General features: G+C 42.8%; 1 protein-coding gene across 1 annotated transcript in view; it reads right to left on the bottom strand.

The window, feature by feature from the left end:
* Positions 1-13,040, bottom strand: part of unc13ba (unc-13 homolog Ba (C. elegans)) — a 200,716-nt gene that overhangs the window by 72,310 nt on the left and 115,366 nt on the right. Inside the window, exons 14-17 of the mRNA XM_085295557.1 lie at positions 9,866-9,940; positions 8,049-8,268; positions 7,739-7,966; positions 104-245 (exon numbers count right to left, since the gene is read on the bottom strand). Coding sequence (XP_085151683.1) covers positions 104-245; positions 7,739-7,966; positions 8,049-8,268; positions 9,866-9,940 — 665 coding nt within the window. The remainder of the gene's footprint in view (positions 1-103; positions 246-7,738; positions 7,967-8,048; positions 8,269-9,865; positions 9,941-13,040) is intronic.

Genomic DNA, 13,040 nt, shown 5'->3' with positions numbered 1-13,040 from the left:
TACAAATCATCTTCTTGCACAGCGGGGTCACCGTGACAGAGGCACATAGCTTTCAGCTCCAACTACGTTTTAAACCTGGAGGAAAACAGCAACTTGCACTTACAAGCTGAACTTTTCCTCCCAGACTGGGTTCAGGTTGCCGTAGATTGTCTTTGTTCTCTTCTTGGTTTTACCCACTTGGATGGTCACATAAGGATCACTGGAACCTGTCCTGTCCTTGGCCTGGAGACCCTGGGCACTGACGACTGACACACACACACACACACACACACACACACACACACACACACACACACACACACACACACACGCGCGCACACACACACACGCAGAGAAAATGACTATGAAAATTGCATAAGAACAACAAACACCTACTCCCTACCATCATCTTTCGGTTTCTCATTCACATACACATCGAAACACACAATATCACCCACACAGTTATGCAAAGCCTCGTAACACAATACTCGTGACTCACAGGCAGATGTTGGGTAACATTTTTTACTAAATATCTTAAATAACCGCGAGGTTTTGTGCAACAAGTGGTGAAAGTAGGCTTTAAAAAACCCTGAGGCTATGATGTGGTCCCACTGTTGCACCAGAGCGTAGTGAAGCCTGTAGTGTCAGCAGCACATGGCATGCAATCTTTTTTTATGCTGCATCTGTACCTTACTCTCCTAAAACAACCAAGCAATAAATGAAAAGCCGCTTCTGTGACACCTGGCTCTGTTTGGCTTCTCTCCAGTCAGCTGGCACAAAACTTTTTTGATAGACGGATGATCTGAATTGTGTCTGGAGACATTTATCAACAACGGAAGGTCAACAGGTACCAAGGAGGGCCAACTTCATTTCTGCCATCTCTCACTGTCACTTTAATCCAGGTGAGAAGGCAAGCGGGATTTCTGCAGCACATACTAATGAAGGGAACTATTCATAGCTGCAGACTTTAACTAGAGCTAAAGCCTGAGGACAAATGAACTAAGCAACATGCACGCACATTTTCTAGGACCGGGAGGAAGGTTATTGACAGAAATTCGACATGCAGGGTGAGCTCAGGGTGAGTCTCATCATTCAGAACGTAGCAAATGATGCCGATTGCACAACCTGTGTGTGTCCGAGGCCATAAATAGCTGTTGCTTAACAGCAAACACTGACTGTAGTTAAAGAGTGTGACATGTTTTTTGTGTCTAATATTTGAAAAAAGCCAGTTCATGTATGAAATGTAAACAGGCGATCACATCCGTTTTTAATTTTAAAAATAGAAAAAAGAATAACACATTTATGCCATTTATGAATATCTACACTCAACCATTTTATTAGGTACACCTGTTAGAGTGCTTGTTAATGCAAATGTTCAAATAGAGCAATCACATGGCAGCAATTCCACTCATGCAGGCATGCAGACATAGTCAAGATGAGCTGCTGAAGTTCAAACTGAGCATCAGAATGAGTAAGAAAGGTGATTTAAGGGACTTGGATGGTTGTTAGTTGTGGACAGGCTGGTCTGAGTATTTCACAAACTGCTGATCTGCTGGGATTTTCCTGCACAGCCATCTCTACAGTTTACAGAGAATGGCCTGAAATACTAAAATCATCCCGCGAGCAGCAGTTCAGCAGAAGAAAACGCATTGTTGATGCCAGATTCACCAAAAAAGCTGGGAGGCTGAGTAAATTATAATTCTTTGACAGTCGCATACCCATATTTTATTTATAATAGAACATAAAAAACAAATTAAATATTTGAGCTTAGAAAATGTACCATATTCAAGGGCAGCAACACGTCTCCAAAAAGTTGGGATTGAGCAACAAATGTCTGGAAAAGTAAATGGTGCTAAAAACGACAATCAGGTTAATTGGCGACAGGTCACTGACCTGTCTGTGTATAAAAAGAGAGGCAGAGTTTTTCAGAAGTAAGGATGGGCAGACGTTCACCACACTCCAAAGAATGATGTCTAAAAATTGTGGAACAAATTCAGAATGATGTAAATCCCATTATTAGTGCCTAATATCACTGAAAGAGTCTGAGAAACTTGAAAAATCTCTGTGCATAACGGGCAAAGCCTTTTAACTGCATTCACATGCATCGCTCCGTGGGCTCAGGAGGTTTTAGCTCAACATATGCTCCCAGCCAGATGACTTTCTCCTGCTTCTCTCCAGGGAAGGTTTTGTGTATTTCAGCAAGACAACAACAGCACGGCTTCACAGTAGAAGAGTCTGGGTGCTGAACATTTGCATCATCGCGAAACTAAAACTACAGCAAAGAAGACCCAGGACTGTGAAGCAGCAGGAATCTTCCATCAGACAAGAACGGGACAACATTGTTCTCCTGTTAGTCCAGCAGGTGGTCTCCTCAGTTCCCAGATGTTTGCACACAGTGGGAAACATGATGTCATCAAAATCAAAATTACCCAATTTCTTTAAATGGTCCGTTTTCTCACTTTAACATTTGTTTCCTGTTTTTTCCCAAATAAAATGTCGATTAACGAGATGTATGTTCGAATGTACGATTAATATGCTGTTATGAGCCATAACGTTCCAGTCATATATTTGCTGTCTGTTCATTTAGTGGCCACGTCTCTGTGCTAAAGAGCATTTTGAATATAAATTGGTTATTCCCTACTGGAATCGAGTGACTCTTCAAAGAGCTCTCTGTGAAGCATCTCCTGTCAGTCCAGAGGGGTTCGAGTTAAAAGCGCTTCGAGTTGTATTTCAGATGGATGACATGACTGACGTTTTAGACAGCTTGATCAATTTATAGACACATGCAGCCTTTTCTTTATCGTGTTTAAAAAGTTCACTTGTTTAAAGGGTTTTATCCCATTTACAACTACAGAGAAAAGCTTTTCTTGTGCTTACAAGCAGCCACACTGATAGGAGGACTGTACAAAGAGATTATGCGTCCAAAGCTTCTGAACATGTACTTTTTAAAAAACTATTACTGTCATGGTCCTGGGTCGGTGACCCAGCGCTTTGAGTCTATTATTATTATTTTCTAGTTTATTCTGATTTTGTATTAGTTCTTTGGGTTTGGTTGTCGTGTTTATTATCCCTACCTCTGTGCTCTGTTCGGGTTCCCGAGTTTTGTGTTGTAAAACAGTCTGTGTGTTTCCTGTTTTACTTTGTAGGTCAGTCTCGTTATGCCCATCACTTCCAGCTGTGTCCCCTCCTGTGTGCCATTTCCTGGTTACCTGGTGTGTGTATTTATAGTATGTGTCGCGTCGTCTGTGTTTCTCTGTGAAGCTTCTGCATCATTTTGGTATGTCTCCGTGTCTCTCTGTTCCTCGCCTCGTGTCCTCGGTTTGTGTTAGTTTTCCCAGTTTAGGTTTATATTCAGTTCTGCCCTCACCTGGTTTTTCACTGTAAATAAATCTCCACCTGCATCTCCACTGCCATCTGCATCTTGGCTCCTCGTTCATTCCACCACACGACTGCTGCCCCAGCCGTGACAATGACTGCATATCAAGAATTGGTTGAGTATGTTTATCAGACCTCGTTCAGCAGGAAAGTGAATGACAGCCATTAGGTTATGAATGATTTTCAGCAAAGCAGCAGCTCCACGCCCGTCCCTGTATCTCATCTTTAAATGAGCTCATCTCTGCTGATTGGGGAGACAAGGTGTGATGGCTGCTATGGAAACACTGCTGCCAATATATGGTGTGATATGTCTGGTTGCTTTGGTAACAGTGGCAGTCCTGATGATGTGCGGCGAAGAGAGGTGGGGATGTGAATCCGTTCAAATTAGTAACTCCTTCCTATAAACAGTCAAAGTTTCAGCACAGCTCAGTAGACGGTGTGAGGAAAGAAGATGCTTTATGAATATGGGTGGATATTTTTTTAGCAACTGTCGCGCTCCGGCTCAGCGACACTCTGCTTCACTTCTACACAGCTGCAGGTTTACACAGGTGTCGGCGACAACTGTGCGAGCTTTCCTAACACTCTCATCGGATTTGAATATGCATGAAAAAAACTGCTTTGCTTTTCCAACTTTCTAACACCCACAGTCACTCTTTGGGAAAGTGTCGGAAATTGTGCACTGAGGCCTGGTTGACTAAAATTTAGGCCTCCTTAAAGGCACTGTGTGTTTTTTGCATTTACCAGAAGAATTTATTTACTAACGGACATTAATGACACCTTAGGGACTCAGCCAATCCCAGGTGATCCCAGCCCATATCAGCTGACACCTTAGCTGAAACCCATTAGCCTGACTAAAGCTGCTGCTGCCTCTGCAAGACACTTTGCAACCCACCATCCAAACCAGTTTCATATTTGTCACTGATGCCTGTGGAGGTCTTGCTGGTGCTGTAACTACTGTATACTTTCCACATATAAGTGGAGATTATTTTGACTAATGTGGGGCCTAACTAAAATACACTAAACTAAATGTGGCTGAAGTCAGTGTTAACCCTTTAAGACCTACCATAGAACCAAGTCCGCCAGAGCTTATATTATATTTTTACATGCTGTGGAGCCATTTTTGGGAGCATCAATGGGCTTACTGAGTGTATCACAGACTACATAACTTTCTGCACCGACTCCATTGTTCCAGCTCAGACTGTTCATTGTTACCCAAATAACAAGCCGTGGGTGACTAAGGACATCAAAGCCCTCCTCAACAACAAGAAGAGGGCTTTCAGAGGGGGCAACAAAGAGGAGGTGAGGAAGATCCAGGTGTTACTAAAGGACAAGATCAGAGAGGCTAAGGACAATTACAGGAGGAAGCTGGAGTGGAAACTCCAGCAGAACAGCATGAGAGAGGTGTGGAGGGGCATGAAGACCATCACTGGATTCAGGCCAACCAACAGCAGGGGAGCTGAGGGAGGTGAGAATAGAGCCGACGAGTTGAATCTGTTTTTCAATAGATTCGACACCACAGTGTCTGCTCCTACCCCCACAACCTCACCTGCAGTCAGCCTGGAATCCAGAGCCACACCACTGTGCCAGCCTCTCTCTTCACATGTTGCCTCCTGTGAGATTCCTGACACCCCTCCCCCACCCATCACCTTCACTCAATACCAGGTTGAGATGCAAATGAGGAGACTTCACTCAGGCAAGTCTGCTGGACCAGACGGAGTGAGTCCCCTTGTCCTCAAGACCTGTGCCCCCCAGCTGTGTGGAGTCTTTCATAAACTGTTTATGCTGAGTCTGAGTCTGCAGAGGGTCCCGGTGATGTGGAAGACATCATGCCTCGTCCCTGTACCAAAGACGCCTCGTCCCAGTGGCCCCCAGGATTACAGGCCCGTGGCACTGACCTCCCACATCATGAAGACCCTGGAAAGGCTCATCCTGGACCAGCTGCGACCCATAGTAAGACCACATCTGGATCCCCTTCAGTTCGCTTATCAGCCTCGTCTCGGAACAGAGGACGCCATCATCTACCTGCTCAATCGTGTCTACACCCATCTGGACCAGCCGGCGAGCACTGTGAGGGTCATGTTTTTTGACTTTTCCAGTGCTTTCAACACCATCAGGCCGACCCTCCTGGGTGATAAGTTAGCAGCGATGCAGGTGGATGCTTCTCTGGTGTCCTGGATTGTTGATTACCTGACAGGAAGACCACAATATGTACGTCTCCCACAGTGTGTGTCTGACAAGGTGATCAGCAACACAGGGGCACCACAGGGGACTGTCCTCTCCCCCTTCCTCTTCACCCTCTACACCACAGACTTCAGCCACTGCACAGAGACCTGCCATCTTCAGAAGTTTTCTGATGACTCTGCGGTGGTTGGATGCATCAGCAGGGATGATGAGACAGAGTACCGGGCTGTGGTCGACTCCTTTGTCACGTGGTGTGAGCAGAATCATCTGCAGCTCAACGTGGCAAAGACCAAGGAACTGATCGTGGACTTCAGGAAGACCAGGAAACACTTGACCCCTGTTTCAATCCAGGGGCTCAGTGTTGACATTGTGGAGGACTATAAATACCTTGGAGTACACATTGACAATAAACTGGACTGGGCTAAAAACACCACAGCACTTTACAGGAAGGGCCAGAGTCGTCTCTATTTTTTGAGGCGACTGAGGTCCTTCAACATCTGCCAGAAAATGCTGAGGATTTTCTATGAGTCTGTGGTGGCCAGTGCGATCCTCTATGCTGTTGCATGCTGGGGGAGCAGGCTGAGGGTCGCAGATGCCAACAGACTTAATAAACTGATCCGTAAGGCCAGCAATGTTGTGGGGATGGAGCTGGACTCCCTCAAGGTGGTGTCGGAGAGGCGGATGCTGTCCAAGATAAAGACAATGTTGGATAACACCTCCCACCCACTCCATGACATGTTGGTCAGTCACAGGAGCTCGTTCAGTGAGAGACTGAGATTACCGAAAAGCACCACTGAACGACACAGGAAATCATTCCTGCCTGTGGCTCCCTGTACAACGCATCCACTTAACACACTGTTTGCTGCTACAACTACACATGTTTCTTTTCCAAATATTTATTTATAAGTGACTTATGTATGTATGTATGTATATATATGTATATATTGTACTATTCTTAGTTAGCGTATTGTCTGTCTTGTCTTAATGTTGGTTTAAAATGGAGCACTGTAACAAAAAATAATTTCCCCCAGGGATCAATAAAGTATTCTGATTCTGATTCTGATTCTGATTTCAAGTTGCTATACATCAATACAACCATTATAGCCCAAATTTTAATAATATGTCTGCATTAAGTGCATAGTAATTACATAAATTGCAAAAAAGTGCAATAAACTACAAAAAAATTTAAAATCGTTTTTGCTTTTTTAACATATATTTCTAGTTAGAGAAATTTAAGAGGCGTATCCCTCAAAACTGTAAATACAAAAAAGTTGCACAAAATAGTTTCCCACCAAAGGAAATTAATTTTAAGTGTCTTCATAGTTTTATTTTTGAAATACACCAATTTTCATATACTGCAGGAAAAACGAAAATAAATATTATAATGCAAATTTGCAAAATAACAGCATATGCATCAAAATAAACTATTTCCAGCAGTGCAATATGAGTCCTAAGCATCCCAGAGACGACACAGAAAGTCATAAAGTCAAAAATAACTTTTAAAAACACCAGTATAGGCTCATAAGGCCCTGATGGTAAAAAACTACATTTCCTCAAAAATGACGTCACTTCCGGTTTCGACATGGCGGACATGCAATGGTTCACGCTGATGGACATAGGAAGTGTTATGAACAGCTGATCGGATCTGCAAAGCGTGTTTCTGGAATATTATGTTTTTGTTGCTGCAAGTGCTTTTTATGCAGCTTTTGCAAAGCTATATGTGGAAGGAAACCGTGACCGAGGACAAGCTGATGGCATAAGATGTAAGTACAACTCCTCCGGTTTCATATGCAGAAAAAAATATTGCGCTAGCTCACGTGATTGCAGTGCTACCGAGATTTAAAAATAGTTAGGCAAAATGGAGCGTTTCTGCTCCGACCGGCTTTAAAGGGTCAATAATAAAAGGGAACCTTTACATTTTACTAGAGTGAAAAGAATCTGGGAATTACTTTTCCTGGATGTCTGCAAGAAATTTGCTCCTAACAGGAGTCTGAAAATGTTGGGGAGAGTTTGTGCAAATGTGTTTTTATCTTTCAATAGCTGAAAGTGAGACAAAAGCAGAGGCAGATTAAGGATGCCTTGTAGTGAAATGCGGCATTTGGACTCCAGTTTAAAACTACCGTAAACATTTCAATGGTCTCTGTAGAGAAAACAGGCAACTGTTTAGGTCTTTAACTTCAAATAAGAAGTAACAAGTAAATACCATTGATGGTGATCTTGGCTGACCACTTGGAAGTGCCATCCAGCACACTCTGTTTAATGTTCTTCATGTTCTGGGTGTGGACCATCTTGGAGACGTTGAACACTTTACGGATCTCCTCAAAGATCTCTGGCTTGTTCCTCTCGCGGATTTTCATCCGGTCTTTCATGGCCATGATGATGTGCTGCGTCCGGTCCTCTGCCCCGGTCTTGGAGCTCTTCTCGGCCGCTCCTGAAGGCGATGCAGCGAGTTCACAGGAAGCAATAATAAATATGACAATTCAGCTGTCAGGTAGTTTAATAACTTTACTTACTTTGCAGGCAGTCAGCGTTTAGCAGCTCTTGGCATTTCTCATGCACTTTGACCCCACACTCTGCACAGCGCATTCCCTGCCGGGCGATGCCCCACAGCAGACCCTCGCACTCGTAGCAGTAAGTGGGTGTGGTGGCGGTCCACACTTCAAAATTGTGCGGCGTGGTGCAGGAGATGGGGTAGATGAGAGCCTGCAGGGTCTTCTTGTATACGTGGTTTTTCTGTTGGAGGAAAAAAGAGAGAGAGAGGAAGCGATAAAGAGAATGTGCGTCTGAAAGAAGCATAAAAGCGAGGAGTAGGACTGGTTTTTTAAAACATTTCCCAAAGAAAGTAAACGGAGGGAGCAGACAACAGCTTAGAGACTGATATGGAGCAAAAAGGCGAGGATGCATAACAAGGCAAGACAGAGGACGATGAGGTCAGTGACAGAAATGCACAAAAGACTATTCGCACTTAGTAATACATAATTATATAAAAGTATATATTAGCTAGTTGTGTTCACTGTAGTCTGATTTAAGTAAGGTCTGCAGAAGTAATTCAGGAAAGCTGTCAAAATTAACCACAGCGTAATTTTAAGGAAGTATCATTTAAAATTACAGCGAGCTTTGATTATGTACAGCAATTAATTTGATTGAAATTCTACGACTTTTCTCTGACGAACTAAATTCTGATGTTGTAGGAGGAGTGTGGGAGGAGGTGAACAATCTATACAAGACCAGAGGACACCTTGACAAGAAGCCCAGTTTGATTTGGTGAATTTTGTATCGAGGGCAAGTGAGTCATTATTATTGTTAATGCTCTCTTTATTCTTTTCTTTATAATTACCATCGTAGAGATGCTGGTGTAGTGGAGTTACTAATAGAAATGACTGTTTTGTATCAATACTTTCACTTTTATTGATCTGACCTTTTGATTTCACTTTGTGCTTTTCTGTGATTTTATCACCTCTGATTTCCATTTGTCTGCGACTGTTTTTGCCACAGGATGAACCTTTAGGCTTTCTGAATTGGTGAGAAACAAACTTGGAATCGGAATCCAACAAAATAAAGAGTCTGCAACACAATTCATGAAGGTTATAGGAAAAAAGGTGAGAGGCCATCAATACGGTTCAGTCCACCAACACAACCTATGGCCTTAAAACTAAAGTCACTCAGTTATAAGGTGAGCCGGTATTTATTGCATGGTCTATTTTTAGCATTGCACTTGAGCTGCACAAGTCTTCTACACTGTAGGACTCTAGTAAACTGCGTTTCATCCAAATAAGAGGCTCTTAATTTTTCATGTGTAATTATACTCTGAAAAGAAAATCCCAACCTTTGAAACTCCTCCTGTCCTCTGCTGTATCATTTTCTGCCAAATCCAGTGACCTACTTTATGCACTTTAATTATTAATGCTTCTTCTGATATATAATGTAATCACCATCATGACTTGGCACAGGCGAGGCATGGAAAAGAATTGCAGAATGAACTATAATAAACAAACATGAAGTCTGCCCCTGCCTCCATTAAAACATGAAGCTGTCTGAAGTTGACTCAGCAAAATCCAGAGCCTACAGTATATTGGATCTCCAACAAACAGATTAACAATATGGCTGCAGGATAATGACAGCAGGAAAACAGTTGGAGGGAAAAAAGTGTGAGAAAGTGTGTGTGACTGTTTGTAAAAATAAGTTGAGGTCTGCGTGAGTCCCCATTAGCTGGCATCGAGGTGACAAGTCTCCCTGTAGGTAACTCACACCATTATTGTGTGTGTGTGTGTGTGTGTGTGTGTGTGTGTGTGTGTGTTGATCTGTATGGCATATGCACTTGGCCACTCACAAGCTCTTCGTCTTTCAGGGAGGTCCGTGTGGCCAGTGTGTGGGCGAGTCCAGCTTTCCTGGACTGTAGCATAGACTAGAAATGAGAGAGAAAACAGAAATCAGGACTTCACAGCCACAGAGAAACACGCAAACAAACACGTTTACAAGACAAAGACAAAGAAAACTTTCAGCTTTAAAATTCAGGAAATCAATAGTTTGTGTGATGTTGGGCTTTTCTTTGAAAGCAGTGAAAGCTCAGCATCACAAGAACGACACACGCTTTTGTTCTCCTTTTGTCTTTGAGGCACACTGTCTGAAACACACTACTCTCACGTATTGTCTCCTTGAGGACGAACCCTCACGCACGCTCGCACTGCTACAGTTGTGAGGCTCTTTGTAATGAACGATTAGCAGGAATCTTTCAAATTTGCTCGGCAGGTTTGTCGAGGCTGAAGGCAGAGTTTTCAGTGGCACAAAGGTGGTTATGTTTTACCTTCTGAGATGAGCAGATAATATTCACTACGAATATCACGTATGTCATATATGAGGCTGTTAAGTCATAGGTTAGGTTAATTCAGGGGGGCATGGAGTAACTGCCCACAGATTTACATTTTATGATTAAGTGTTTATGGAGGTGCTGAAAACCATTAAGTGTACAAAAAAGATATAAAAATAACAAATGCAGATAGGATCATGTGAGCTGTTGCTCTGCCGGTATCATCACCACACAGTGATGCTCCTTCACAATACAGCGAATCTGCGAAACATTGTTAGATAATTGTCGACACTGCAAGATCTTACTATGAACCCTGAAATGATACAACTATACGTATTTATTCACTGTATTTATGTTCATTACTATTGGCTTACCTTGCTTTTTTACTTTTTTTTGTATTTCTTGGTCACCACAATTTGCTTATCTTCACTAACCTGACCTTTTGGTAAGTTTTGGTTTAAAAAAAAAAAAAAAAAAACACACAAGAACAAGTTTTGCAGTTGGTCTTCAGGTTTTTGTTCCACATCTGGAATTTCAGCAAATTGAGCAAAAATATAAAAAATAAGATCAAGTTTAAATTTTAGGCCTCTGTTGTGCGGCTGTAAGAAATAAAAAGAAGCACTAAAGATGCTCTGAGAGAAACATCATATATTAACTTCTCTCGTGTCTCAGTTGGAAATGTTATCGTTATCCTTCACATCTCTCTATGACCTGTTCTTGGCTGGAGTAGGCGGCACTCGATTATTCAAATCATGTGTCAAACGCGGAGCCTTAAGCTGAAAGCTTTGTACAAGAAAACGAAGCTAATATCATTACTGGATTTTGATGAGTCTGCTAACACAAAGGAAGCCCGGTTATGTTGAGCTTGCTTTGTGCTCCGCCCCTCTCTGCATCATTTTCACTCTCAGCATTTCAACATTTATTGAAGTTGTTCTCCTTGCTTCCAGTCTTTGTGCTAAGCTAAGTTAATTTTCTGCTTCTTGTTGGTTTACATTTAATGTGAAACTATAAGAAAGTTATTGACTAAAAAGGAAGTAAATAAAGAGAACACAGGTTAGAAACCACTAAAGCTGAAAAGTGTTTCCATTTCTCATTTGTGTGACGCACCTGAGAATATTCTTCAAATACATGCACAGATTTCTTAATCCTACAGTGACTCCTCTCACAGCAGCTTGCTGTCAGTTATCATCATGTTAAACTGATCAAAGTCATTTATTTGCAGAATGAGTCATTACGAAACTCTTCACTTGAAGAAGCAGTATTTTGATTGAGTGCAATGAAGAGTTTTCTGATTGTTAGTTGCCTGTATTTAGTTTAGCTTCCTTCATTGGAAATTAGTGAGAGGGAAATCAGATCACAGTTACCGAGAGATACTTATTACTCTCTTTTTGTGACATCAAGGGCTAAAATTAATTAATTTACAATGTCAAAAATGGCCCATTATATGGAGTGAGGGTTTTTTGGAGTATAGATTGTATATATACACATTCAAGGTCTTAAACATCTATATCAATAAACCAAACTTTCACTGGTTCTGTCTAACCTAACAAAGGTAATTACGTATCGTAGCTTTAATATTAGCCTGGCATTGGATCACACTGAGCCCTGAATTCGTGCTCATATGAGTGGAATGAGCTGTTTCACATACGTGTCACATTCACTGAAACCAGGAGAACCATCAGTATGATCAGTTTATAATCATGCATGTGAGATAGATATAAGACCTTTTGCTTAGTCACGGTTTTTCTGATGATTAATCACATGCCAGTGCCACAACCTCCTGTTATTTTTCAACTAGTTTGTTGTGTTCGTGTGAACTTATCAGTGAAGTTGTCATGGTCTACGGTGGGTGGCTGGAGTTTCCATTAGGCTCCTGAACTGACCTGGGATCCGCCCCTGGGCAGGGCCAACTCCAGCTCCTGCACACCTGGAGCCTATTGCAGGCTATCAAGCCAGAGGGATTTAAACCACACATCGATGTTCACTCACTGCCAGTTCGTCATCAACCCATGTTGGTAACAGGTCTTGTGTTTCAAATTCTCGCTGTGATTTATCTTACTAACAAAGACTCTTTTGTGCTACAGTTGCTGTACCCACCCTGGCTCACTCCACCTCTGGACTCGGGATACCTAGTGATCATTTTGGAAATCCCTCTGTGCCTCACCTGCCTGCCCTCCTGCCATCACACTCCATCTGGAGCCCCGGATCTCAGGTCAGCCTTTCCACGCCACTCAGCCTCCCCTGGATCTTCATCATCCCCCTCTCAAACACTCCAGGTCCCTAACTGCAAGTAAGAATTGCTGCTCTTATACTGGCCACTTCTGAGCTGCCTTCACTACCTGCCTAACTCCTATATCCTCTCCCCTCAGTGTGACTGTTCCCCACTCAGCTCCGTTCCACTTCTCAGGCCTCGTTCCCTCGCCCTAGCCACGTTCCCCTGGGCACGCCACACCAAGGCTCCACGTCTCGTCATTTTCTGTCTTTGCCACGTTTCCCTTTTTTTTCCCCCTTGCACTTAACCGTAATAAACTGTTAAATCATCTACTGTCTCCGCTCTGGGTTTCTGCACCTGAGTCCTATTCAGTACCGGCCATCCGTCGCCGTGACAGAAGTGAGGTTATCGAATTCTCTGAACAGTCATTGCGAGCCCTCTTAAAACACCATCGTCTTTCCTGTTAGAGCTAACTGTTCAATAATT

This window comes from Mchenga conophoros, linkage group LG12 (genome assembly GCF_057382185.1).
Source record: "Mchenga conophoros isolate Kocher_MC1m ecotype Shallow Benthic linkage group LG12, M_conophoros_male_GT1.1, whole genome shotgun sequence".
NCBI lineage: Eukaryota > Metazoa > Chordata > Actinopteri > Cichliformes > Cichlidae > Mchenga > Mchenga conophoros.
This window is presented reverse-complemented; position numbering and strand designations above follow the sequence as displayed.